The 27,189-nt window shown below is 43.2% G+C and overlaps 1 protein-coding gene and 2 pseudogenes across 1 annotated transcript; 1 reads left to right on the top strand and 2 right to left on the bottom strand.

The window, feature by feature from the left end:
* Positions 1-800: 800 nt before the first annotated feature.
* Positions 801-1,956, bottom strand: LOC105709167 (upstream-binding factor 1-like protein 1; annotated as a pseudogene).
* Positions 1,957-9,017: 7,061 nt separating this feature from the next.
* On the bottom strand, positions 9,018-10,183 carry LOC105709164 (tripartite motif-containing protein 60-like). The gene is given in 2 exon segments (XM_012440993.2): positions 9,018-9,367; positions 9,370-10,183. Coding segments are annotated over 2 exon segments (1,164 nt in total).
* Positions 10,184-11,698: 1,515 nt separating this feature from the next.
* Positions 11,699-24,179, top strand: LOC135277819 (uncharacterized; annotated as a pseudogene).
* Positions 24,180-27,189: the final 3,010 nt, after the last annotated feature.

Raw genomic sequence — 27,189 nt, forward strand, 5'->3', positions numbered from 1 at the left:
GGAGTTGAGGAGAGATAGTATGGGGAGAAATGCCAGATATAAGTGATGGGGAGGAAGGCAGCAAATCACACTGCCACTTATGGACCTATGCAACAATCTTGCATGTTTTTCACAGGTACCCCAAAACCTAAAATGCAATTAAAAAAATAAAAATAAAAAAAAATTCCTGACTCCAGATTTAGTGCAGGAATTCTGGAAAACATGCCCACAGGGACAGTCAGGGTCTCAGGCTCATGGGTGTCCCCTTACCACCTTTGGCAGGAGAAAAATGAGTAAAGCAAAGCTTCTTACTTCAGAAATATCCAGTCTAATACAGCGTGTACCCTACAGCCTAATCATCGCTTCATTCCAGAAGCTTTAACTGCATAAAATTCCTTGGAGATGCTGTTTTTTTGATTTTTAAGGATAAGGCCAGTATTGACTCAAACTTATATTTATTCTCCCCAAAGAGCCCCTCCCAGGTTTGTAATCCTGAGGTTGTAATCCTGATGTAAGAGAGTGCTGCACCAAGTTGCTTCTTCCCAACTTTGTATAGAGGAGGAGAGCGGGAAAGGAGGAAAAGGGAAAATAAGGAAATAAGAAGAGGCAGGAGAAGAGTCCCTTCTCTGACATGGATGGTATGAATGGGCTTTTGCTGAGAAACTGTCTGACCCTGGAGTCTGAGTCAGGTGGAGTCTGAGTCAGGTGGAGTCTGAGTCAGACGGAGTCTGAGTCAGGTGGAGTCTGAGTCAGGTGGAGTCTGAGCCAGGTGGATTCCCAGTTCAAAGTCCTCTGAGGTTGCCGTGCTAGACTCACTGACCTCAGACATCAACTTCTATCTCTTTTTCACCTGCAGTCTGAAGGGTATTGCTTTTATCCTCTTCCCCATCTTTCTTCTTCTCTTCTGGTTCACGGAGAGGTGACAACTTACCCAAATAGTCTGTGATGAATCTTTTCCTGCAGCCTGGAGCCCCGGCCCCTCTTCAAACCCTTCTTGCAGACCCTTTGCTGAAGAGGGCTGCAGATCTGTTTGTCTAAACATGGGATCTGAGTATCCTGTCATGGCCTTATTCTTACCCTTAGCATAGGTTGATTCTTTGTATGCAGCATATATTTCAGGTAACAAAGTCTTGAGCCAGAGATCCAACTTCACTTTGTATTACCTCTGCAGCTCCTCAGCCTGGCTCTTACATTGATCCTTCCGGCTCTGCGGGATGAGCTGCCAGCATCTACCATGTGCTTCCCCAGGGACAAATGTTGCAGCTCCCTACTTGACCAGGAATCTTGGTCAAACTCGTGGTATCCATTCAAGGTGGGTTTCTTAGGCTCTCCATGAAGTTTTATCATCTTGAAAAATTAATCTGTTTTTGGAAGAGACCTCACTTCTTCCATGTTTTTCTGAACCGTCTTTTGTGCTTTGGTTTGAATCCTCTTGGAGACCTCAGATTTCTTGGCCTTCTGGTCTAAATCAGGGTGTTCTTCCCTGAATTGAGCAAGTTTTTCCTCAAATTCTTGCTTTTCCTTCTGGAAATTCTGAATATATTTCTGTTTCATCTGCTCTGGGAGGTCCTTCTGTTTCTTGGCCAGGATTTTGGTCAGCTCCTGACTTCTAATCCCAGGGTACATTTGGGGCCAATTCTCCTGGAAGAAGCGGCTGTAAGCAGTAGGGGGACTTTTGGGAAAGTCTGGATGTTTCCTGTCTTTTTGGCTTTTGTTTGTATTTATAACACATTTCCTAGTTTCCAGGACTACTTGTTTCAAAGTTTCAAATTTCTTCAAATTGCAAGAACTCTCTAACCATTTGAGTCTGCACATTTCACCAAAGTTTTTAAAAGCTACCTTTCCCCAGTCCAGATGTGACTGAGTTGTGCTGAACTTGCGGTTGTCACTGGATGGGAGATTAGTCTCCATGCATTCCAGTAACCTCAAGATGTCTTCATTGGACCAGTGGCCATGGCTTTGAGGCAATGCCATTGTAATGTCTTAGGCTTCCTTATAAGATACCAGGTATGTAGACACCTGAGCAAGAACACAGAGTTCTTTATATTTAAGACTCAGTGGATCATTTATTTCTGGAAGTCTTGTAGCATGTGTGATTCTGTATTTCTGAGCAGAAAAAAAGAAAAGTTACTTTCCTTCATTGGGATTAATGAAAAAAATTGCACCCTCTTGGCCGTATGTTTCTCGTATAATTAATTTACCCTCAACAATATAAATAAAACATTGCCCATTTATGAATTAAAATTTATGTTGGTCTTTCATATGCTACATTTGCAATATTCAATATCTCCACACCACACTACATCCTGCTTTCTGCCAGATGTCACATGAACCTATCTTAAATTGAGTTGCATAAGACAAACACCGGACTACTCACTTAAGAAGCTTAATACAACAGAAAAGCTCTGAACACAGAGTGAAAAGTTAAAGTGAAAGGAGAAATGCCTAAAAGGGAAAGAGCGTTCATTCTATAATGCCCTGAGGATGGTGATTTTCTAAGCACAGCCCAGGCATCCATGGCTAAAAATGCAGATGAGAAGTTTAAGGTACAATGGAACAAGGCCAAGGGCTCCTCCAGACAGGCATCTAGCTGTTGTCTTTTATGATGGAATGAGAACCTGTGATAAAAGACTAAATTATAGATTCTTCTGGACCCGTTCGTGGGAGTGAATGCTTTTAGTGAACCATACTGCTTCTCTTTTTTTATTTTTTGAGACGGAGTTTTGCTCTTGTTATCCAGGCTGGAGTGCAATGGCGTGATCTCAGTTCACCGCAACCTCTGCCTCCTGGGTTCAGGCAATTCTTGCTGCCTCAGCCTCCTGAGTAGCTGGGATTACAGGCACGCACCACCATGCCCAGCTAATATTTTGTATTTTTAGTAGAGACAGGTGTAAGGTTTGTTCTCGCCGAGTTTAAAATGAAGAAACTGAGGCAGCACAAGAAGATCCAATGTGAAGAGTTTATTCAGGCTCCCGGGTGAGGTTCTGAGGTTCGACAGGAGGGACCGAAGAAGTCGCACGGACTCCTCTCAGGCATGGGTTTTTATAGGGAGTGAAGGAACTCGATTGGTTGTGGGAGAGCAGGGTGAGGGAAAAGCAGGACTACTATTGGGTAAGGTTACAAGCCTTTGTTTGCATACAGGACTTGGCTGCTATTGGTTAGAATTACTCGGCTGCTATTGGCTAGAAAGACTCAACTGCTGTTGGCTAGAAAGACTTGGCTGCTCTTGGTTAGAATTACAAGAACTGCTATTGGCTAGAGTTACAAGACCTTGTTTGCATACTGGGCTCTTTAAGGGAAGGCCAGGCTGTGTGAGAAGGGGAGAAGGGAACATGCCCGAGCATGTCCGAGCTTGCCCAATCATGTCCAGGCTTGCCTGAGCATGTCCAAGCTTGTCCGAGCTTTTGGAAACAAAGGCAGGGGGTGTGTGTCTGAGCTCCCGGCAAGGCAACTGGCCTTACAGCAGGGTTTCACCATGTTGACCAGGATGGTCTCGATCTCTTGACCTCGTGATCCACCCACCTCGGCCTCCCAAAGTGCTGGGATTACAGGCATGAGCCACCGCACCCAGCCCTGCTTCTCTTTTTAAATATTAAGGATTTAATGAGAATTGTAAAATATTTCCATTTATTTGGTTAACTGTTCATCATATTTAAGCCTTAGTGAAAGTTTGGCTTCCTCCAGAAAGTCCCTACAAAATACCTGGCATTTTCCATTATAAAACTTGAAAACATGGCAGATCTGATAACCACTCCTTTTTTCTTTTCTTTTTTCTTTCTTTCTTTCTTTTTTTTTTTTTTTTTACTAACTTTGTCTTGCATAAAGTAATTCCTTCGGTATATGATTTCTTGACTTATTCTCCAAATTTTCTTTAGTCTTTCACTAGTCTTTGTAGGAAACTCTTCTATTCTAAAATTAAGCCTCACATAAGTAAAATTGCATGCAAATACATACAACATTAAGTAAAACCAGATCTTAAATACAGTTCCAGGTTTTAGTGAGCTATGATCGCACCACTGCATGCTAGCCTGGCAACAGAATGAGACTCTGTCTCTCTCTCTCTCTTTTTTTTTTTTTCTAATTTCTTTGAAGCACTGTAGTTTGTAGAGACTGTGTCTTAAAAAAAAAAAAAAAGAAAAATGAGATAATGTGACAATACTATGAACATATTTAAATCAGCCCTACAGAGATAGATAAACAGAATTTAGGTATTTGGGAAATTTTGTAAATTAGTAATTTTATTCTTATTTATTTATTTAACAAAATTTAATATTCTAGTAGGTTCAACAACTTGTGACACACATCTCAAGTGATTAAAGTCATTGAGGTGTGCTGATTAATATGCAATCTAATTGAGCCTCAAGTCTCTGTGAAGTAATGAGACAGTGAAGTTCTCCCCATATGCAGATGAGAAACTTAAGACACAGCTAGGGTTACATACTGAGTTAATGACAACACCTGTATTATACCACTTACATGACTTATGCTAATTAATTTATTTAGCATTTGCAATGGATCTTTTTTCTACTAATCTTTTCCGGGATCTGTTTTGCTTCATATGAGTGAGCCCCAACCCTGATAACGGCACATGTTGTTTCCTAGTTGGAGTGGCAACACTGTTACAAGAAAATTTGCTTATAGTAGCAGAGCCTGAGAATGATTTTCTCCCACTTTTTTTGTGAGTAGATTCAACATTCCCCACAGTAATTCTTTTTGTTTGTAGGGACAGAGCATAGCTGGCACTTCAGGAAATCTGCATTCTACATTAGTTACATTACAGTTTGTGATGTTTGTAATTGAAGAAAATAGCAACATGTTGGCTGTTTTTCCGTTTTCCCTGCAGGCGCACACTGATAAGGGATAGACTCCTTAGCTGCCTCTTACGTTTGTGCTGTTTCCTTACCATATTTTACATATTAGAAATTCTGTGTAAAATGTTGTACCCCTGAAAGTTTAGCAAATGAGAATTTAATACTGTTTTTATAAATGCAATTTAAGTAATTTTTTTTTTTGAAACAGAGTAGCTCTGTCACCAGGCACCAGGCTGGAGTGCAGTGGAGCGATCTCGGCTCACTGCAACCTCCACCTCCCAGGTTCAAGCAATTCTCCTGCCTCAGCCTCCTAAGTAGCTGGGACTACAGGCACACGCCACCATATCCAGCTAATTTTTGTATTTTTTAGTAGAGACGAGGTTTCACCATGTTGGCCAGGATGGTCTCGATCTCATGACCTTGTGATCCACCCACCTCAGCCTCCTGAAGTGCTGGGATTACAGGTGTGAGCCACCATGCCTGGCCCTTAAATAAGTTTAATGTAACTATTAAAAGTAAACAAGTTACAGAAAATTCCAGTTTTAAAAAATTGAGTTACTCTAATTCATTGTTGATTCACCAAATTAAACAAATTAAGATACATAGTAGAATGAAAGTTGAAACTGGGATTATCCTAGTCATGTAGCTTATTGGGTTTTCAAAAATCACCATAAGGATGGAATTATGTCAATTTTAGAAAACAACATATTTAGAACTAGACATTTGTGAAGTTCCAAAAAGGCAGGGAGGTGATGTGTGTTTTCCTTTTGTCCTCAAATCCTTGGCAGTTAGAGGGTTAAATGATCTATCCCAACCAGGTTACACCGGTAGGAAGCAAGCAGGAAGTCTGGATTCCAACCCCTGTAACATCTACTTGAATCCAGTTTGCTTTTTTTAACAGCCCCAGTCTCCCTAAGTAGAGTGATTTGGGGCACCCAGCATGAGGAAGAGAGGAAAAGGGAAAATGGGGCCTGGAGGAACTGGTGGTCTTTAAGAGTGGGAGGGAAAAAAATGCAGGTAACTTGATAGGAAGAGGGGCCTCAGGGGAGGGGAGCCAGCAGGGGGCCGGACATGCCTCTTGTCACCTACAGAAATGAAATAGGGCCAGCTGGGCAGCCAGTCTTCCCATTCCCTCTGAGTGTCCTGAATTTGTAACTTTTCCCTTCCAGGGTCAAAGAGCTTTCCTGTAAAACACAAACACTTTCTTCAGTGCCCTGGGCTGCTTCCTGCGGCATTAATTTCATTAGTTTACTCTATAAACCATTACAGTACAAGATACTATGCTAACTAAGGCTTTGGTCAAACAGTTGGATAGCTTCAATCTCTGCTTTCACTGAGGAGGGCGTTTATAAATCTAGTCACAGGACTGACACTGCAAGAGCCATTTTACTAGGTGTCCTGAGTGTGGTGTTTGTTTTTGAGACAGGGTCTCACTCTATCACCTCACCTGGGTGCTGCCATGTGCTGCCACAATTAGCGCTCACTACAGTCTCTTCCAATTCCCAGTCTGAAGCTATCTTCCCACCTCAACCTTGAGAGTAACTAAGACTACAGGCATGAGGCACCATGCCCGGCTAATGTTTTCCATGTTTTTGTGGAGGCTCGGATCTCACTATGAGGCCCAAGCTGATCTCTCAAACCCCTGGGCTCAAGTGATCGTCCTGTGGCCTCCCAAAGGTTGGGATTATAGGCGTGAACCATTGTGGCCTGCAGTCCTGTGTGTTCTGATTCTGAGAACAGTAGAATCCCAGCTCTTTGGGAGGCCGAGGCAGGTGGATCATGATGTCAGGAGTTTAAGACCAGCCTGACCAACATGGTGAAACCCCGTCTCTACTAAAAATATGAAAAAAAAAAAAAGAAAGAAAGAAAATTAGCCGGGCATGGTGGCACGTACCTGTAATCGCAGCTACTCAGGAGGCTGAGGCAGGAGAAACGCTTGAACCTGGGAGGCGGAGGTTGCAGTGAGCCAAGATCGTGCCACTGCACTCCAGCCTGGGCGACAGTGCAAGACTCCGTTTCAAAAAAAAAAAAAGTAAAAAAAGTAGTATTTTAAGAAAGTTTACGAATTTATGTTGGGCTGCACTCAAAGCTGTTTGGGCTACATGCAGCCTGTGGGCTGCAGGTTGGACAAGCTTGGTCTAAGTAGTGATCATCTGGGTGAAGGAGACCAGCTAGACTTGTACAGCATGCATAATGGTAACTGTGCCGTCTGACCAACATCTCCTGCTCCCCTCCCTCCCAGCCCCTGGTAACTACCATTCTACCCCCGTTTCTATGTATTCAATCTTGTTAGATTTCACGTATGTGTGAGATCATGCAATAGTTTTATTTCTGTGTCTGGCTTATTCATTCAGCATAATATCCTTCAGGTCCATCTATGTTGTCACAAACGACAGGATCTCCTTTTCTTTGGCCATAAGTTTATTCAACGAAAAATAATCCTCTCTAATTTTACTGAGGTGGCTGACCACCACCACCAAATCTGCCTCTAAACTGGAATTGGGTTGCTGACACAGCCCCAGCCTCAGCTTTCTTGTTGCCATCAAGGAGCACAGCACACCTTCTGTAGGTATCTCTGTCTGCTTCCCCTCTTGTGAGCCTTGCAAGTGGCTCACCCTGCAGATCTTTAGGTCGAGGCCTGTCAGTCTCCAGACAGCTGCAGTGTAGAGTGGCAGGCCCAATCTGCCGGTCATTATGGAAATACTGGATGTAATCATGGAGGTACCTTCCCTCTTTGGGAAGGTATTAGTAGAAATGTCTCCAGGCAAACTGTTCCTTCACGTAGCATGGAACTTGAGAGACTGAATGGCCTTCATGACATGATGATTGGGCACATTCTTGTCCTACAGCTCTGGGTGCTTAGGCACGGGGACATCCTTCTTGGCCACCGTGACTCCTTCCTTAAAAAGGAGTTCATGGCCGGGTACAGTGGCTCACACCTGTAATTCTAGCACTTTGGGAGGCCAAAGTGGGTGGATCACAAGGTTAGGAGTTCGAGACCAGCCTGGCCAACATGGTGAAACCCCATCTGTACTAAAAATACAAAAGTTAGCTGGGTGTGGTGATGTGCACCTGTAATCCCAGCTACTCTGGGGGCTGAGGCAGGAGAACTGCTTGAACCCGAAGGCGGAGGCTGCAGTAAGCAGAGATTGTGTCTCAGCACTCCAACCGGGGCAACAGAGCAAGACTCTGTCTCTCGGGGGAAAAAAAAGGAATTCATACATGGCAATCTGGTTCTTCTCAGGCATCAACATCTCGGTAGCTGTAGGGTCAGGAGCCAGGGTTAGAGAGGATCTCCTTCTTTATAAGGCTGAATAAATACTCTGTTATACATTTGGATATTAACTTGTTATCATGTGTTTGGTTTGCAAATGTTTCTCCCAGTTCACACTTTGCTTTTTCATTTTGCCGACTGCTTCCTTTTCTGTGCAGATTTTCAGTCTGATGTGGTCTGTTTCTTTTTGCTTTTGTTGCCTGTAGTTTTGGTTGTCATAGCCAAAGAAAAAATTGTGTCACAAGATAAAATATTTCTCTCTGTATATCCATTGTTTTCCTGTTCATTTGTTTTGTTAAAGCATTTGAAAGTACATTTCCAGAACTTTCCTCCTGATACATTAATGGCCCCCAAATAAGGTCTTTTATATAATCACATATCATTATTAAAATTTAAAAATATAGTAATTTAAAATCATCGATCTATAATTTGTTTTCAAAATTCAGATGTCAATTAATGTTTATTCATTGTCATTTTGATTTAGCCTTCTTTAATCTAGTAAAGTTTCCCAGACATTTTTATTTTTATTCTTCCTGCCCTCTTCCCGGACATTTTTAAACAGCTTTACTGAGATGTAATAGACACGAAATAAAGTGCAAATTAATGTGTACAATTTTAGGAGTGTTGACATGTATCATACATGACAGCATCAGCATAATTAAGAAAAATAACCACGTAGCTAAAATTATCTTTAATTTACATTTCTCTTTTTAATTGTTTATACAATTACCTGCAGGCTATGTGTATAAGGCAAATATAAAATGAATTTTTTTGTTTCAACTAGGTCCCATCCTAAGATATCTCGTTGTGCATAAGCAAATATTCCAAAATCCCCCCAAAAAACTGGAAAGCTGAACACTTCTGATTCCAAGCATTTTGGATAAGGGAAACTAAACTAAGCTTTAATTACTCAGTAAAACAAAGTTCAAACACTAGGGCTACTCTTCATATTATCACCCAGCTGCCCAGAATCCAAGTACTGATGGCTGATCCTGCCAGTTCCTAAGAAGACAGTCTTGACACACACCCAATATCCATTTAGGCTTGTTTCCCACTTCTACCTCCCAGTAATGTCGGCCAGAACAAAATCTCTGAGAGCCCAGGACAGCAGGGCAGGCATAACATCTCCTTGGGTTGTAACAAATGTTTGGTTTTGTTCTTCCGTATCGCACAGCTTTTCTATCCTCAGAGACAGGAAGTTGAGGGTGTGCTGTGTCAAGATCTAGAATCACATCTACTTGAAATGGATTGATAATTCTGTCCAAGCCAGAATACTGAGGAGGAAGACTGAAACCATATTTGTTAATCTAAATGAAGAGAGTTCAGGGCGTTTTAGGTTTTGATACCTGTCGTGTATACTCTTAACATGTGTCAGTAATGCCAGGTTTGACTGCACAGACTTGCCCTCTACCTCCCTCAGTAGATGTTTTAATGTAGAAACATAATCTGAAAATTTTACAAGGTTTTCATTTTGTTTTGCTAGAATGTCCATCACTTCATCTTGTATCTGCCTAAGAATAGCCTCTTGCTCATTCTGTAAAAACAATCTAATTTGCTCAAACTCGGAATTTATTTCTTCCCTCTTATATTCTACCTTCTTTTTCAGTTCCACTGACTTGCAGCCTTGCAGAATTATCACTGTTTCAACTTGTTTTATATTACTCTGCAAGGGCTCAAGGCTACCTTCTAGAATTTCTCCGTGATAAGGGGCAGCTTTCTTAATAGGGCAAATGTAGTGCTTCCAGTGTTTAGTGGAGAAACTGCACTGTATACATAAGATCTCTAGATCCTTCACACAGAAGAAGGTCAGAAACTGATCGTGCTTTTCACACATGACATTCTCTTTCTGCCTCTTTCTCTTGCTCCTCCTAATCTGGAGTTGTTCAGCAATTTCAGTGAAATTACCGAGTTGGGGGTTCTTCCTGAAGCTCTTGTATGGAAAGCAAAAACGGCAAACAGGACAGGGAAAGGTATCATCTAGATCCTTCCAGGATACACTGAGGCAGGAGCGACAGAAGTTGTCCCCACAGTTGATGGTCACTGGGTCTTTCAAGTACTCCAGACAGATGGGACAGCTAGACACCTCCTGGAGTTTAGCCAGGGCTGTCACAAAATCCATCGAGCTGTGAACAAAGGTAGTGCATAAGGTAAGCTCCCTTTGGTCAGTCCTGCCTCCGTAGAGCTCAAACCCAGTGAGAAGTGGATACCCCTTCCAGACCTCGTAGATTGATCAGGTTTAGGTTTCACTGGCCTGGTGTGCTGATACCAACTGAAGTCTTGTTTAGTCCCCTGTTCCTTAGCTTGGAGGATAATAATAATTTAAAGCTTATAGTTCTATTATAGATGAGCCCATCTGAATCTAAGTTTAATGATTTTCTACTTCAATAAACTAGCCACAGGTTATAATAGAGCAATCATTCCTGTGGGTGAGAAAAGATTATTATTATTGTTATTATTTAATTTTTTTTTTTTTTTTAATAAAAAGATGGGGTTTCACCATGATGGCCAGGCTGGTCTTGAACTTCTGACCTCAGGTGATCCACCCACCTCAGCCTCCCAAAGTGCTAGGATTACAGGCGTGAGCCACCGTGCCCGGCGATTATTTTTTTTTTTTTTGAGACAGAGTTTTGCTCTTGTTGCCCAGGCTGGAGTGCAAAGGCGCAATCTCAGCTCACCGCAACCTTCACCTCCCAGGTTCAAGCGATTCTCCTGCCTCAGCCTCCAGAGTAGCTTGGATTACAGGCATGTGCCACCATGCCCAACTAATTTTGTATTTTTTTTTTTAATAACTTCACGCAGTGAAATTATTTTGTATTTTTAATAGAGACGGGGTTTCTCCATGTTGGTCAGCCTGGTTTCAAACTCCTGACCTCAGGTAATCTGTCCGCCTTGGCCTACCAAAGTGCTGAGATTATAGGCCTGAGCCACCGCACCTGGCTGAGAAAAGATTTTTAATTTCAAAATCTCCTGAATTTGGAATCACAATATAATAATTGGCTCAGGTAAGAATCATCACTAACTATAAAAACTACTGGGTAACATTTTATGAGAGAATGATATTCACATTCTCAAAAATTTTACTCTAGGATTATATTTTAATTACAAATATAAGTACCTTTATAATGTAGAGATCTAGAGAATACCACCTGAACCAATGATGGGACAAACAGATGACCTGAAATGGAGAGCAAAGCATTACATCTATGGAGAACTTTTGCAGAATATATATATATAATACATAAAATTCTATTATATGTAATTTTATATATGAAATTCTATTATATATAACATAAAATTATATTATTTTTTGATATGGAGTTTCACTATCTCCCAGGCTGGAGTCCAATGGCATGATTCTGGCTCACTGCAACCTTTGCCTCCCAGGTTCAAGTGATTCTTTTGCCTCAGCCTCCCAAGTATCTGGGATTAAGGTCCCCGCCACCATGCCCAGCTAATTTTTGTAATTTTAGTAGAGATGGGGTTTCACCATGTTGGCCAGGCTGGTCTCGAACTCCTGACCTCATGTGATCCATCTGCCTCAGCCTCCCAAAGCGCTGGGAATACTGGTGTGTGCCACCACCGAGCCTGACCTATAATACAGAATTATATATAAAAATATATGTATAGCGCCGCCATGGCGTTCTCTGCGCCGGCAGCCTACCTGACTCATCAGCAGAAGGTGTTGTGGTTTTATAAGCGGGCGCTGAGCCACCTCGAGTCATGGTGTGTTCAAGGGACAAATACCGATACTATGCTTGGTTGATGAGAGCCCGGTTTGAAGAACATAAGAATGAAAAGGATATGACAAAGGCCATCCAGCTGCTGAGGGAGGCTGAGGAAGATTTCTGGTACCGTCAGCATCCACAGCCATACATCTTCTCTGACTCTCCTGGGGGTACCTCATACGAGAGATACGAGTGTTACAAGGTTTCAGAAAACTGCTTGGATACCTGGCATCCTTCCCAGAAGGCAATGTATCCTGATTACTTTGCCAAGAGAGAAAAGGGGAAGAAACTGCGGGGAGAAAGCTGGGAAAGAGATTAAATAAACAGCTGGAGGAGGAACCGCCACCTGGTGGTCCTCTGACTAAAGCTTTGCCTCCTGCCCGAAAGGAAGGTGATTTGCCCCCACTGTGGTGGCATATTGTGATCAGACCCCAGGAGCGCCAGTGTAGAGAGACAGAGAGACCTCATCTTTCATGCTTGCAAGTGAAATACATTACAGAACATACACTCGCCCTAATAAAAAAAATTAGTGAATAGTAAAAAAAATATATATATATGTATGTATGTGTTTGTGTGTGTGTGTGTGTGTGTGTGTATATATATATATAAAACAATGATTCTTCATTGTTTCCTTGTGATTAGAATCAGATAAAATATATTACATAAATATACAAGTATATGTTAATATATTTATATATAACATAAATATATCAGATATAAAATATATCTGATTCTAATCACAAGGAAACTGGAAACTATGAAGAAATCCAACTCATACAAGATTCAACATGAAAATGGTACTTAACAGCACAAATGACAACAGTGCTGGGAGAAAAAGCGGCAATTGTTCTTTTTTTTTTTTGAGACAGGGTCTTGCGTCACCCAGGCTAGAGTGCAGCTGTACGGCCATGGATCTCTGCAGCCTCAGCCTCCAGAGTAACTGGGAACACAAGCTTGTGCCACCAGGCCTGTCTAATTTTTAAACTATTTTGTAGAGATGGGGTCTCTCTATGTTGGCCAGGGTGGTTTTGAACAATCCTCCCACTTTGGCCTCTTAAAGTGATGGGATTATAGGTGTGAGCCACTACACCCAGCCTGTTTCCTTATGTATGAGGAAAAAAAAAAGTAAATCATTCTCTTAGGTTGGATTCTAGATTGGGAAAAATAAGTTGCAATAAAGTAGATAGTACAGTACAAAGTGAAAAAATGGTGGACTATTTGTTAGATATTAGTAACACGTCAAAGTTAAGCTTCCTGAATTTCCTAACTGTACCATAGCTACAAAAGAAAATGTTCTGATTCTTAGGAAATATATACTTTAAATACTTACTGGCGAAGGGGTCACGATCCTTATAAACACTTCTCTTTTCCTTCGGGTCACCTCACACATCCTATCTGCTGCTCCTCAATCTGACTGCCTCCCACCCACCCTCTAGTCTCTCACTAGCCCATTTCTTTACTTTCATAGAACTCAGTCATAATCTGAGATTGTTTTTCTTTTGGCCTTAGCTGGTGAATGAGATAGACTGGAAGTAGGTACTTAGTCTATTTTATTCATGGGGAGGTAGTAGAAGATCAATAAAGACCTTCAAAAAAGTGAATCATGAACAAATGGATACATGAATGAATAAAGTCCCAAAACTAATACAAATAGAAAATAATGTCAATGCTATAAAAGATAAAATTTAGGTTGGGAGACTGTTCAAAATTAAGAGAGCCCCACCACACTCCATCCATTTTGGAATTATTCTAAAATGAATAAAATCATTCATCTTCAAACTAATGAAACAGGAGCTGGGCATGGTGGCTTGCGCCTGTAATCCTAGCACTTTGGGAGGCCAAGGCAGGCGGATCACTGGAGGTCAAGAGCTCGAGACCAGCCTGGCTAACACGGTGAGACCCCATCTCTACTAAAAATACAAAAATTATCTGGGCATGGTGGTGCTCGCCTGTACTCCCAGCTACTTGGGAGCCTGAGGTGGGAGAATCTTGAATCCAGGAGGCCAGGTTGCAGTGAACCGAGATTGCAGCAGTGCACTCCAGCCTGGGTGACAGACCGTGTCTCAAAAAACAACAATAATAATAATAATTAATTAAATAAAAGAATTAATGAAACAGGTTATATGTAGTTATCATGTATTTTAACATCCAGTCCATTCCATTCCTCACCTATTTCAATCCAACACACTTCAGCAGAACACATAGCTACATCAGGCTTTCAGTCTCGAAGGAACTTTGAAAAGTAGTTGGGTTGAACTTGTCCTGCCTTCCTAGATATACCTGCAAGTAATCCCAGTCTATAGGTAAATTCATTCCTTTTCCCCTTGACTCTAAATTACTTACCAGATCTTCCAGCTACTGTCATCCACGTGATTGTTCTTAAATCGCTGTGCTATGTCATTGCACACTGAGCTCCACGTGATGTGCTATGTCAGTGTGCAATGACACAGCACAGCGATTTAAGAGCACTCACGTGGATGACAGTGGCTGGAAGAAATGGACTGGGGAAGGTGCATTCTCTAACATACACTGACTCACAGCTCTGATCTTCCTCTGATCTTCCTCTGATCTAGTAGGGTTCAGAATTTGTTTAACTATCCTATGTAAATCTCTCATCTTTGCAAACACTATTTCCTTTACTGAGAGGATCCTTTCCTCACCTTTTCCCAAAGATTGATCTCTCAGGATGTTTGGAAACAGCTCAAAAGTCACCTTCTCTGGTAAGGTTTACTATGTGTCAGGAACAGTGCTTTCCACACAATAACCGATCTCCTTAATTAAACTCTCACAACAATTCAGGAGATCTGTCATAGGCCCTGAGTGTCCCTCTCTGATCTTCTGGATAGGCCAAAATTCCACTATGACCACTCTATCCAGGATATTTCTCATGGTTGTGTTTGCAGGAAGCATCTTTGAAAGGAGATGTAAGCATCAATTTGGGACAAAGAACAGGTTTGCTAAAATGGATTCCCAAGCTCAGGGTTCACTGGCTATGATGCAAACCCATGTTGTGGGTGACATCTACCATGGTCCCTTTGCACCACCTCTGTGGGACTTGGGAGGCCTGGAGAACCAACACCAACATGATGCTCATGCTGCTGGCTGTGTCAGAAGTAATAAAGTTCTTTGTCTCCAATCCAAGACTGTTATGTCTTCTGGCAGTATCCATTAAAATATTAACAGGATAACTTAATACCTTGCAAGTAAGGCAAAATCCCAAACCCTGATGGTTTGGTTATTATCCTCAATTACAGGCATGGCATTATTTATTTATTTATTTATTTTTATTGCATTTTAGGTTTTGGGGTACATGTGAAGAACATGTAAGATTGTTGCATAGGTACACACATGGCAGTGTGGTTTGCTGCCTTCCTCTCCATCACCTATATCTGGCATTTCTCCCCATGTTATCCCTCCCCAACTCCCCACCCCCTACTGTCCCTCCCCTATTTCCCCTGCTCACAGTGTGTGATGCTCCCCTCCCTGTGTCCATGTGTTCTCATTGTTCAACACCCGACAGGCATGGAATTTAAATGTATGATTTGATTGGGCATGATAGTTGACGCCTATAATCCCAGCACTTTGGGAGGCCGAGGTGGGTGGATCACCTGAGGTCAGGAGTTCAAGACCAACCTGGCTAACATGAAAAAACCCTGTCTCTACTAAAAGTAAAAAAATTAGCCGGGTGCCTGTAATCTCAGCTACTTAGGACTCTGACACAGGAGAATCGCTTGAATCCAGGAGGTGGAGGTTGCAGTGAGCCGAGATCATGCCATTGCACTGCAGCCTGGGCAAGAAGAGTAAAACTCGTCTCAAACAAACAAACAAACAAAAAAAAGATTTGATATGCTTATCCAAAGTCCTAATACTAACTGGTGTAACTAGTGGTGTGATACTAAATCATTAAGCACACTATCTTTTTTTTTCTTTTTTAGACAGAGTTTCACTCTTGTTGCCCTCGCTGGAGTGCAATGGTACAGTCTTGGCTCACTGCAGCCTCTGCCTCCTGGGTTCAAGAGATTCTCCTGCTTCAGCCTCCCAAATAGCTGGGACTACAGGCACATGCCTACATGCCACCACTCCTGGCGTTTTTTCCTTTCTTTTTTTTTTTTGAGATAGAGTCTCACTCTTGTATTCCAGGCTGGAGTGCAATGGCATAGTATCAGCTCACTGCAGCCTCCGCCTCCTGGGTTCAAGCAATTATCCTGCCTCAGCCTCCCTAGTAGCTGGGATTACGGGTACCCACCACCACGCCTGGCTAATTATTGTATTTTTAGTAGAGATGGGGTTTCACCATGTTGGCCAGGCTGGTCTTGAACTCCTGACCTCAAGTGATCAGCTGGCCTTGGCCTCTGAAAGTGCTGGGATTACAGGTGTGAGCCACCACACCCAGCCTAAGCGCACTATTTTTTCTTCATATTCACATTAGTGCATAGCATTCAAAACCTTTATTAAAAAGCTTCATATAGTGTTCTGTTTAATCCACCCGATGGACATCCATAAATTGTTAACTATATCAAATAATCTAATGAGGGGAAAATTAAGATTTTTAAACTTTTTAAAAAACCACGTAAGATGATGTAAACAGATACCACAGGAATTATTAGATAGTGGTCTCTAAAGGGATGAGTGTTTCACTTCCACATTCACTTACCTAGATCATTGACCAACTAACTTAATTTCTCTGAGTTTGTTTCTACTTCAGCAAGCTGAAAGCATTAAATGAAAAAAGACAGGTAAGGATGTTACAGTGCCTGACCCAGAACAGATGCTCACCAAGTGGTATTGTGCGAAACAGTGAGCACAGCAGGCCTAAGACTGCCACCCTTATAAGGCTGCTTGCAAGGCTGCTACTTGGCAACTTTGATTTCCAGAATTTATGAGGAACTTATGAGGAAATAGGTCCTGCCATTCCCGCAAAAGAATGGCTCACTACACCTACAGTGTTTATACAAACAATGAGGTTTATGGTGAATAGCTGCTTTCCTTCTGAGAAACTAGAATTTTCATATAAGCTAGGTAGAGGTGCCTGCATGACCTCTTCTCAAATAAAACCCTGGAAAGACAAATCTTAAAGAGCATCCTTGGTAGACAACAGTTCACTCCTGTATCACTTTATCTCCAAAGAAATCAAGCAGGTCCTGTGTGACTTCAAGTAGAGAGGACTTTTGGAAACTTATGCTTGGTTTCATCCAGACTTCATCCCACACGCCGTTTCCCTTTGCTGATTTTGCTTTGTATCCTTTCACTATAATAAACCATACTTGTTGGCCATGTGTGGCGGCTAGCATCTGTAATCCCAGCACTTTGGGAGGCTGAGGGCAGAAGGATCAATTGAGGCCAGACATTCAAGACCGTCTGGGCAACAGGACAAAAGTTCATCACTACAAATTGTTTTAAAAATCAGCCAGGCATGGTAGCATGTGCCTATAGTCCCAGCACTCGAAAAGCTGAGGTGAGAGGATTCCTTGAGCCCAGGAGTTCAAGGCTTCAGTGAGCCATGATTGTGCCATTGTACTCCGGTCTGGATGACAGAGATGTCATCTCAAAAAAATAAAGTCATAACCTCAAATAATACTAAGCTGAGTCCTGTGATCATTTAGCAAATCACCAAACCTGGGGGTGGTCTTGGGGATACTGACACAGATACTATTATGAAATCTTATAAAATTTCCAAGTGAAAAGAGCATTTAGAAATCTAGCCCAACTACCTACTTTTACGTCATGAACTACTGTACTGTAGTATATAGTGCTATTTACTGTGGTGTATAGTACTATTTTGGTCTAAAAGCTACTATATCACTCACTGGTCCTAATTAGAAAAGGTGTTAACTGCTCCTAGCAGTAGCTGGGCAGAAAATTTCATGTACATTCCAATTTTGATAAGGAATTAAAATAATAATGTATCCTTTAACTCTTCCCACCTTCCAATTTAACTTTTTCATAAATAACAATGTCATTGCATAGGCTCCTAGTCCTTGTTTCAAAACACCATGTTTAATGGGTGCTTTGGGGCTGGGTAAATTTGAAGAAGAAGTTTTAAGAATTCTGAACAAAGCTATATAGCCAATATGTTGCAAAATACAACTGGAATTTCTGAAATCATAAGAAAGAAGTACATTGCTGTTAAAAAAAAAAAAGGGGGGGGAGTATTTCATTTAAAATAATAAGGTGCAGGGAACATTCCTGCGTAGATCCTGGAACTCAAGAGTCGGTCCTTCCCCATACACTCCAGCTTCCCCTAACACATCTTACAGACTTAGGCCACGAAGTGAAAAGAACAGCATTGTAAGCCATTCTCCAGTCCAGGCTATAAACATTAGCGCACTATAGTAACCATCTCATGCCTGAAGACAGGGCCCCTGTCTCCCAGCATCTATGGCAGATTTGGGGCCTGACTTCCGTAAGTGCCAGTGAGCAAACCCAGGTGTGTTTCACCCAACCACCCCTTTCCCACTTTTTGTAATTTTTCACCTCTCTGACTCAACTGAGCCCCTACTCTCTACCTTCATTTCCTCAGTTCCCATTTAAAGGACATGGTCACCTCTGTACAAATGACAGTTGAATTCTGAATGCTGAATTCTCCCTATTGCAATAGTATATTACTGATAAAAATCTGTCCTTATGACTACCCAGTGTCTGGCTTTATTTTTGACACGCTCTATCCTCTCTACTGATTCCATAATTCTATAGTTTCCAAACACAAATCTAATCCTATAACTGTCCTATTTCCAATGGAACGGCTTTTCTTACTAGCAAGTATTACAAGACTCACCAACATCTGGACTCTACTCTTTCCTGGTTCCACATATCCATCATACTGCAGATTACAGTTGAGATTTTTATATTTATTTTTGTCAACCTTTGGTTAAGGACACTGGAGAGTACTGTTCATGGTCTGAATTCTTCCTTATTTTCCTCAAAACTGAATTACCAACGGTGATTCTTACGCTGGTGTACAGTGTGTGCTCAATAATTATTAGGCTAATAAATCAAACCTGTGGTAGATTCCCTACTCTCAAGATTCAATCTCCACTGCTTGAGATCTTGTCAAATTAAAAAATAATTCAACCTCTATTACTTTATTTACTTCTGTGTGACAGAGTCTCCATCTGTTGCCCAGGCTGTAGCACTATGACGTGATCACGGCTCACTGCAACCTCCGCCTTCCGGGTTCAAGCAATTCTCCTGCCTCAGCTTCCGGAGCAGCTGGGATTACAGGCACACACCATCACGTCCAACTGATTTTTGTACTTTTAGTAGAGACAGGGTTTCACCATATTGGTCAGGCTGGTCTGGAACTCCTGACCTCATGATCCGCCCACCTCGGCCTTCCAAAGTGCTGGGATTACAAGTGTGAGCCACCTTGCCCGGCCTATTTATTTATTTTATTTGAAACAGGATCTCACTGTCGCCCAGGCTGGAGTTCAGTGGCTTGATTTCGGGTCACTGCAATCTCTGCCTCCTGGGCTCAAGCAATCCTCGAACCTCAGTCTCCCGAGTAGCTGGGACCATAGGCAGGTGCCCATGCCCGGATTTTTTTAGTAGAGACAGGGGTCTCATTATGTTGCCCAGGCACCAGCCTGAGCTAGAACTGGGTTCAAGCATCCTCCCACATTGGCCTCTACGTGTTGGGGGGTTACAGATATGACCCACCATGCCCAGCTCCTACTCTGATTCTTGTGATGGTCCATAGTGTGGGCTCAATGAATATTCGGCTAATAAATCAAACCTGTGGGAGATTCCCTGATCTCAAGATTCAACCTCTATATTTTAGACGATACGAAGTGTAACTGAGCCTAAACCTTCTCATCCGTAGCAGTTTCCTAACAGCCAAATACTTGTGAGGACAGAACACTAAATCCTCCAGCGAAGCGTTGGCGCTGTAGGGTGGGAGCTTAACACTCGCACCAGAATCTTCTCCAAAATTCAATCATCTGGGTCCCACTGCCTGAGCGGGTTCTTGCGCTTCTTAAAACAGGATTCGGCGGGGCGCGGTGGCTCACGCCTGTAATCTCAGCACTTTGGGAGGCCTAGGCGGGTGGATCACCTGTGGTCGGGAGTTCGACACCAGCGGGGCCAACATGGTGAAACCCCGTCTCTACTAAAAATACAAAAATTAGCCAGGTGTGGTGGCGAGCGCCTGTAATCCCAGCTACTCGGGAGGCTGAGGCAGCAGAATCGCTGGAACCCGGGAGCCGGAGGTTACAGTGAGCCGAGATTGCGCCCCTGCACTTCAGCCTGGGCAACAAGAGCGAGACTCCATCTCAAACAACAACAACAACAACAACCAAAAGGATCCACGGTCTGAGACGACCAGCCGTGGACGGGTCGCGACCCCGAGGTTTGGGCACAGCAGATACTCAGGAAGCCCCTGCCAGGTGAAGTAATCCTTCCGCCAGGCCCTGCTGGGCCTTTCCTGCGGCCCTCCGGGCTTACCTGGAGCAGCTGGACCGGCGGCTCAGGCCTGATGCTGTGCAGAACCCACGGAACCCCGCGGGGCGCAGAACAGAAACCCCCACTCAACCCAGAACGCCCTGGTTTTCGAGTTTTAGGCGCACACTCGACGCGCGCGGTGGTTAGCTGCTCCACCGGAAGTGGGAGGGAAGGGTCTGCGCATGCTCAATGCCCCTGGGGGGCGGGGGGCGGGGGGGTGTGTGTGTGGGAAGATTCTGAGCAGAGCCTGGGGCGGCTCCCTCAGTAGTGGGTCCCTGAGGGCTTCAGCGGGTCATTTAGATCCCAACGGCCACCTTTTCAGATTTTTCATTCCTATGAGCTACTTTTTGTGTTTTCTTTTTTTTTGAGATTGGGTCCGGCGCGGTCTCGCCTCACTGTAACCTTGACCATCCGGGCTCAAGCGATCCTGCCGCCTTAGCCTCCTGAGCGGCTGCGGTTACAGGCGCGCGCCACCCCACCTGCTGGTAGAGACCATGTTTCGCCATATTGCCTCGGCTGGTCTCGAACTCAAGAGCTCAAGCGATCCCCTTGCCTGGGCCTTCCAAAGTGCTATGATTACAGGCGCGAGCCACCGCTCCCGGTTCCTATGAGTAGCTTGAAGGTCAGCGTAAAACGAGGCTATACTAACTGCGAGCTGGTTTTGGAAGCTTTACCACCACGTCGTCCACCTCCTCTGCTGCGTAGCCTCTCAACCAGAGAGCCAGTAAAATCTTTCCATTTTTTATTTTATTTTATTTTTAGACGGAGTCCCGCCCTTTCACCAGGCTGGAGTGCAGTGGCACGACCTCGGCTCACTGCAACCTCCGCCTCCTGGGTTCAAACAATTCTCCTGCCTCAGCCTCCTGAGTAGCTGGGATTACAGGTGCGCACCATCATGCCCAGCTAATTTTTTTGTGTGTTTTTAGTAGAGAAGGGGTTCACCATGTTGGCCAGGATGGTCTCGATCTCTTGACCTCGTCATCCACCCACCTCGGCCTCCCAAAGTGCTGGGATTACAGGCGTGAGCAATGGCGCCCGGCCCCCACCAGGAAAATCTTCAGGGCCGAAGGATTAGTAATTGAGGATCCTCTTAAGTCTTACGGTTTGGTAAACGAGGCACTGTAAGAGGCTAATATTTGCAGAAGAAATCATAGAACTGGCATAGCACTTTTCTGTTTAAAACTTAGAGCTACTTGGCTGGGTGCGGTGGCTCACGCCTGTAATTCCAGCACTTTGAGAGGCTGAGGAGGGCGGATCACCTGAGGTCACGAGTTCGAGGCCAGCCTGGACAACGTGGCGAAACTCCGTGTCTACTAAAAATACAAAAAATTAGCCTGGCATGGTGGTGCATGTCTGTAATCCCAGCTACTCGACAGGCTGAGGCAGAAGACTCACTTGAAGCTGGGAGGCGGAGGTTGCTGTGAGCTGAGATGGCACCACTGCACTCCAACCTGGGAGACAGAGCAAGACTTCGTCTCAAAATAAATAAATAAAAATAAATAATTAATTTAAACAACTTAGGGCTACCTTTCCAGAAAAATACCTTCCTATGATGAAGTCTGATATCTGATGGAATAGAGGGAAGTAGGAACAGGGGACAATGAGTGAAATCTTCACATCTTGGTGCACAAGATGCAATCAGAGAGAGTGATTAATGCTGTGGTCCTGAAGATGCTGATTGCATCTGGAGTCTGACCAATGAGACAAAGAAAAGGAAACTCTGAAGGTTTAAGGGTGAATGGGGCCAGTAAGCCCAGCACTTTGGAAGAATGAATGGAGAAGATCGCTTGAGGCTGGGAATTCAAGACCAGTCCAAGTGACAGAGCAAGACTGACTCAAAACAGAAACAGAAAAGCTCGATTGTGTTGTGTTCCTGCTTTGGATAGAGGACCACGAATCTGTTATGCAAGGACAGGAGGAGCTCACAGGTGCACACAGGGCATCTCTGAGCCTCTACTAGGAACAGAATATCTCAGTACTGGGAAGGGAGACTCAGTGAAAGGCGTGGAGCTTTGGGCAGGATCTAAGCTGGGGGTAGCCACATGGAAAAGAACCTTGCTGGCTCATTTATTTTATTTTTTAGCAATATTTATGTTCCTTAGAAATGTATATATTTTAATATATAGTTAAAATTTAATATATTTAATTATAAACATTTTATTGTACCATGATATGTATAGATGTAAATACATTATATGATATGTATATATTACCTATCAATATATATTTACATATTTTACTTAATAAAAATTAAAATTTTTCTTATGGTATCATATTAACATATATATGTACACATAAACTTGTGCAGTTCACTTTTTACTCTTAAGTCTTCTATGAGAAAGTTCTTTTGTATATCACACGGGAATTGAAGACTAACACTTTTTGGAAGGGGCTTTATGCTAATTTATTTATGATCCCTCTAATTTTGTCAAAGATGTTCTCTATAAACAGAATATCTATCATTACAGTCAGCAGAAACACGAGAAACAAAAAAACATCTTTGGAATATCTGGAATTCTGTGCCACACCAAACTCCATTGTTGTTGTTGTTATTATTATTATTATTATTATTTTGAGACAGAATCTCACTCTATCGCCAGGCACCAGGTTGGAGTGCAGTGGCACGATCTCAGCTCATTGCAACCTCCGCCTCCCAGGTTCAAGCAATTCTCCTGCCTCAGCCTCCCGAGTAGCTGGGACCACAGGCGCGTGCCACCATCCATGTCCAACTAATTTTTGTATTTTTAGTAGAGACGGGGTTTCACCATGTTGGCCAGGATGATCTCGATCTCTTGACCTCGTGATCCTCCCGCCTTGGCCTCCCAAAGTGCTGGGATTACAGGCATGAGCCACCACGCCCAGCCCAAACTCCTATTATTAAGAAAAATCTATATTCATATTTATCTTTACATTAAAAGACATTGAGAGCACTATTAACAATAATTTTTGTGTAATCAACAGACATCTACCTTTCCAAATTGAATTATAATATTTGATAAAAGCATGTGCTTGAAATTAGAGCCAAGTTAGGTGAATATTTTGTAATTGATTAGTTTGACTTTTAAATCTATGTAGATCCCCAAGTTCCTCCCGCATGTTTTTACTTTCTTGCTTTTCTTGGTTGAAGAAACATGGTGGATATTCCTGTAGTTGCTAAGAGTTTGGATTTTACTAAATGACTGCTGAAATGGTCCTTAGCAGTTTTCTCTGTCCCTGTATATCTTCAAACAGGTTCTTGGACGTAGAGGCTTCATTACATATGAGTTCAATTTTTTTAGTGAAACTGTTTCTCAGTGTTGTGTGCTTTCTTCAGGAGGACTATAATGTCTGTTTTTTTTTTTTTTTTTTTTTTTTAGACAGAGTCTCACTCTGTCACCCAGGCTGGAGTGCAGTGGCACAATCGCGGCTCACTGCAACCTCTGCCTCCTGGGTTCAAGCGATTCTCCTGCCTCAGCCTCCCAAGTAGCTGGGATTACAGGTGCATACCACCACACCAGACTTATTTTTTCTATTTTAGTAGATTTGGGGTTTCACCATGTTGGCCAGGATGGTCTTGATCTCCTGACCTCGTGGCAGCCTCCCAAAATGCTGGGATTACAGACTTGAGCAACGGCACCCAGCCCCATGTCGGTTTTACTCACTTTTTATCACGTTAGTTGACACAGTGATTTGCCTAAAGCTATTAACAAATTTTGGGTTGTAAAGTTGTGATGGTTTTGTCTTCTAAATCATTTTAATTATTAGTGAAATGTAACTTTAGTAGTACCTTTTCTTATCTTTTGAAAAACCTGAAGTACTGTTCATGTCAGGAAGGAAAAAAATCAGCTTGATTGAACATCCCTTTAAACTGGGGCTATATTCTTGTCCACAGAAATAACCGAGTACCTTGCTCTTGGAGTGCTTTTCTTACCAAAAGGACTCCACAGCCAACCTTCAACTCGGGTGGACTGCTGAATACAGGAGGAGGTGACAGGATGATCAATAATTGGTTGGGGTCAGTGGCTCTTGAAGCTTCTTCAGAGCCTGCAGGGAAGGAGGCAAAAGTGATTTTGCAGAGGCGTTGTCTTCAGAGGTATGATAGTCCCCGTCTGCAGTTTCATCCGTTTCACGTTCCATGATTTCGGTTACCTGAGGCAACCATGGTCTGAAAATACTAAATAGAAAATTCCTAAATAAATAACATAAGTTTTAAGTGGCTTGTCACTTTTTTTTTTTTTGTATTATTAGTAGAGCCAGGGTTTCACCATATTGGCCACACTGGTCTCGAACTCCTGCCTCAGCCTCCAAAAGTGCCGGGATTGTAGACACGAGTCACCACGCCCAGCCAGCTTGTCACTTTTGAGCAGCATGATGAAATTTCCTGCCATCCTGCTCCATGCTGCCCAAGAGAAAATCATCCCTTTGTCCAGCGTATCCATGCTGTAGACGTTCCCCACCCGCTAGTCACTTCCTACCTACCTCAACCTGTTAGATTGAGATTCCTAACTGTCACAATATCACAGCGCTTGGATTCAAGTAACCCTTATCTTACTTAATAATGGCCCCAGTGTGCAAAAGTAGTGTTGCTGGCAATTGGTATACACCAAAGAGAAGCCTTAGAGTACTTCTTTTAAAAGATGAAAGTTCTTTAATAAAGAAAGAAAAAACTCATATACTAAAGTTGCTAAGATCTGCAGTACAACAGGAGATTTGGAGAGAAAGAGAGAGACCACATACACCTCACTTTTATTGAATGTATTTTTATATTGTTCTATTTTATTATTGTTGTTGCTAAGCTCTTACTGTGCTTAATTTATAAATTGAACTTTTTCTTTTTCTTTTTTGAGACAGAGTCTCACTCTGTTTGCTGCCCAGCTGGAGTGCGGTGGCGCAATTTCAGCTCACTACAAACTCCACCTCCCACATTCAAGTGACTCTCCTGCCTCAGCCTCCTGAGTAGCTGGGATTACAGGTGTCCGCCACCACGCCCGGCTAATTTTTGTATTATTTTTTTTTGAGATGGAGTCTTGCTATGTTGCCCAGGCTGGAGTGCAGTGGCACGATCTCAGCTTACTGTAAACTCTGCCTCCCAGGTTCAAGTGATCCTCCTGCCTCAGCTCCCCTAGTAGCTGGGATTACAGGCATGTACCACCACACCCAGCTAATTTTTGTATTTTTAGTAGAGATGGGGTTTTACCACGTTGGCCAGGCTGGTCTCGAACTCCTGACCTCAGGTGATCCACCCGCCTCGGCCTTCCAATGTGCTGGGATTACAGGCATGAGCCACCGTTTCCAGCTGAACTTTTTCCATGTGAATAGGGAAAATCATAGTGTGCATATGCAGGATTTGGTACTATCCTCAGTTTGAGTGTCTTGAGACATATCCTCTGTGGATAAGGCAGGGCTACTGACTTTCAGGAAGGAGAAGGAGAATTGAGGAGTCATCAACTTCGGATTTCTTTTGGCTGCAGGGGAACAAGGCTTTCTAAAGGGAGATTCCTCTGACAGAAACTCTCATGGCACAATGGCCTTTGCAGCCTCCCTGACTGAGCTACAAGTTGAGGCCAATTGTCCCATCTGCCTGGATTACCTGACAGACCCAGTGACCACTCACTGTGGGCACAGCTTCTGTGGCTGCTGCATCCACCGGTGCTGGGAAGACCTACAGGACGTCCTCCCTTGTCCCGTCTGCCTCCACCACTGCCTTGACGGGAACCTCAAGAACAACACCCAATTGCAGCCCATGACTGATATTGCCCAGCAGCCTCCCACCACATGGAGCAAGAGGGAAGGGCAGGAAGAAGAGCCCCGGTGTGAGAGACACAATCAGAGCCTGGCCCTGTTCCATGAGAAGGACCTGGAGCCTTTGTGTCCTCCGTGCAGGGTCTCCCACCACCAGGATCAGCCTCTGATGACCATCGAGCAAGTTGTAGCTATGCACAGGAGGAAGTTCAAAAGCCATTTTGAGCCTCTGAAACAGCAAGCTGAAGTTGCTGAAATGGGGTGTGAAATGCACATTTCAGAACCTTTTGAAGTGATAGGGAAGGTTGAAGAGTGGAGGAGGGACATATTCTCTGAATTTGAACAATTAAAGTATTTCTTGAGAAAAGAGCACATTGTAATTTGTACCAGGCTTCTTAGTGAAGAGAAGGATGTTGGAAAAAACAAAACAAAACAAAACAATGAAAATCCCCAACCAACTGCAAACAAAAGCCAAGTTCCAGACCATATTTTCACATTAAAAAATATGCTTTGTGTCTGGGCAGGATGTTGGGTGACCATATTCCCAGCTACTCAGAAGGCTGAGGTGGGAGGATCATTCGAGCACAGGTATTAGAACCCAGCCTAGGCAATTCAGAAAGACCCTGTCCCTCACCCTCCAAAAATGCTTTATGAAATAACAGGGAAGTATTTGCAAGATTACCCAGGGGTTCCGAGAAGTACCGAAAGTATCCATAGTAGGTATGAACATCTGAAGACCCCTGAAGTGTTGTCCTGTGAAATGAAGAATGAGCCTGGCATGGTGGCTCATGCCTGTAATCTCAGCACTTTGGGAGGCAGAGGCGGGTGGGTCACCTGAGGTCAGGAGTTCGAGATCGGCCTGACCAACATGATGAAACCTCATCTCTACTAAAAATACAAAAATCAGTCAGGCGTGGTGATGGGCATCTGTAATCTCACCTGCTCAGAAGGCTGAGGCAGAAGAATCGCTTGAACCTGGGAGGCTGAAGTTGCAGTGAGCCAAGATTGCACCATTGCACTCTAGTCTGGGAGACAGAGCAAGACTCAGTATCCAAAAAAAAAGAAAAAAAATGAGAGTTGCAGTCTGCCTGTCCAATGTTTAAGTCTGCCCAAAATGATTAGCATATTTGAGGCACATTTCACACTAGATCCTAAAACTGCCCACCCTAAACTTACTATCCCAGAAAACAGAGTATAATATTTGAGATGCAGAAACAGTATTTTGCTTGTAACATCAAACCAT

Source organism: Aotus nancymaae, unplaced genomic scaffold (genome assembly GCF_030222135.1).
Source record: "Aotus nancymaae isolate 86718 unplaced genomic scaffold, 86718_ANA_hifiasm-v0.15.2.pri h1tg000033l, whole genome shotgun sequence".
Classification (NCBI taxonomy): Eukaryota; Metazoa; Chordata; class Mammalia; order Primates; family Aotidae; genus Aotus; species Aotus nancymaae.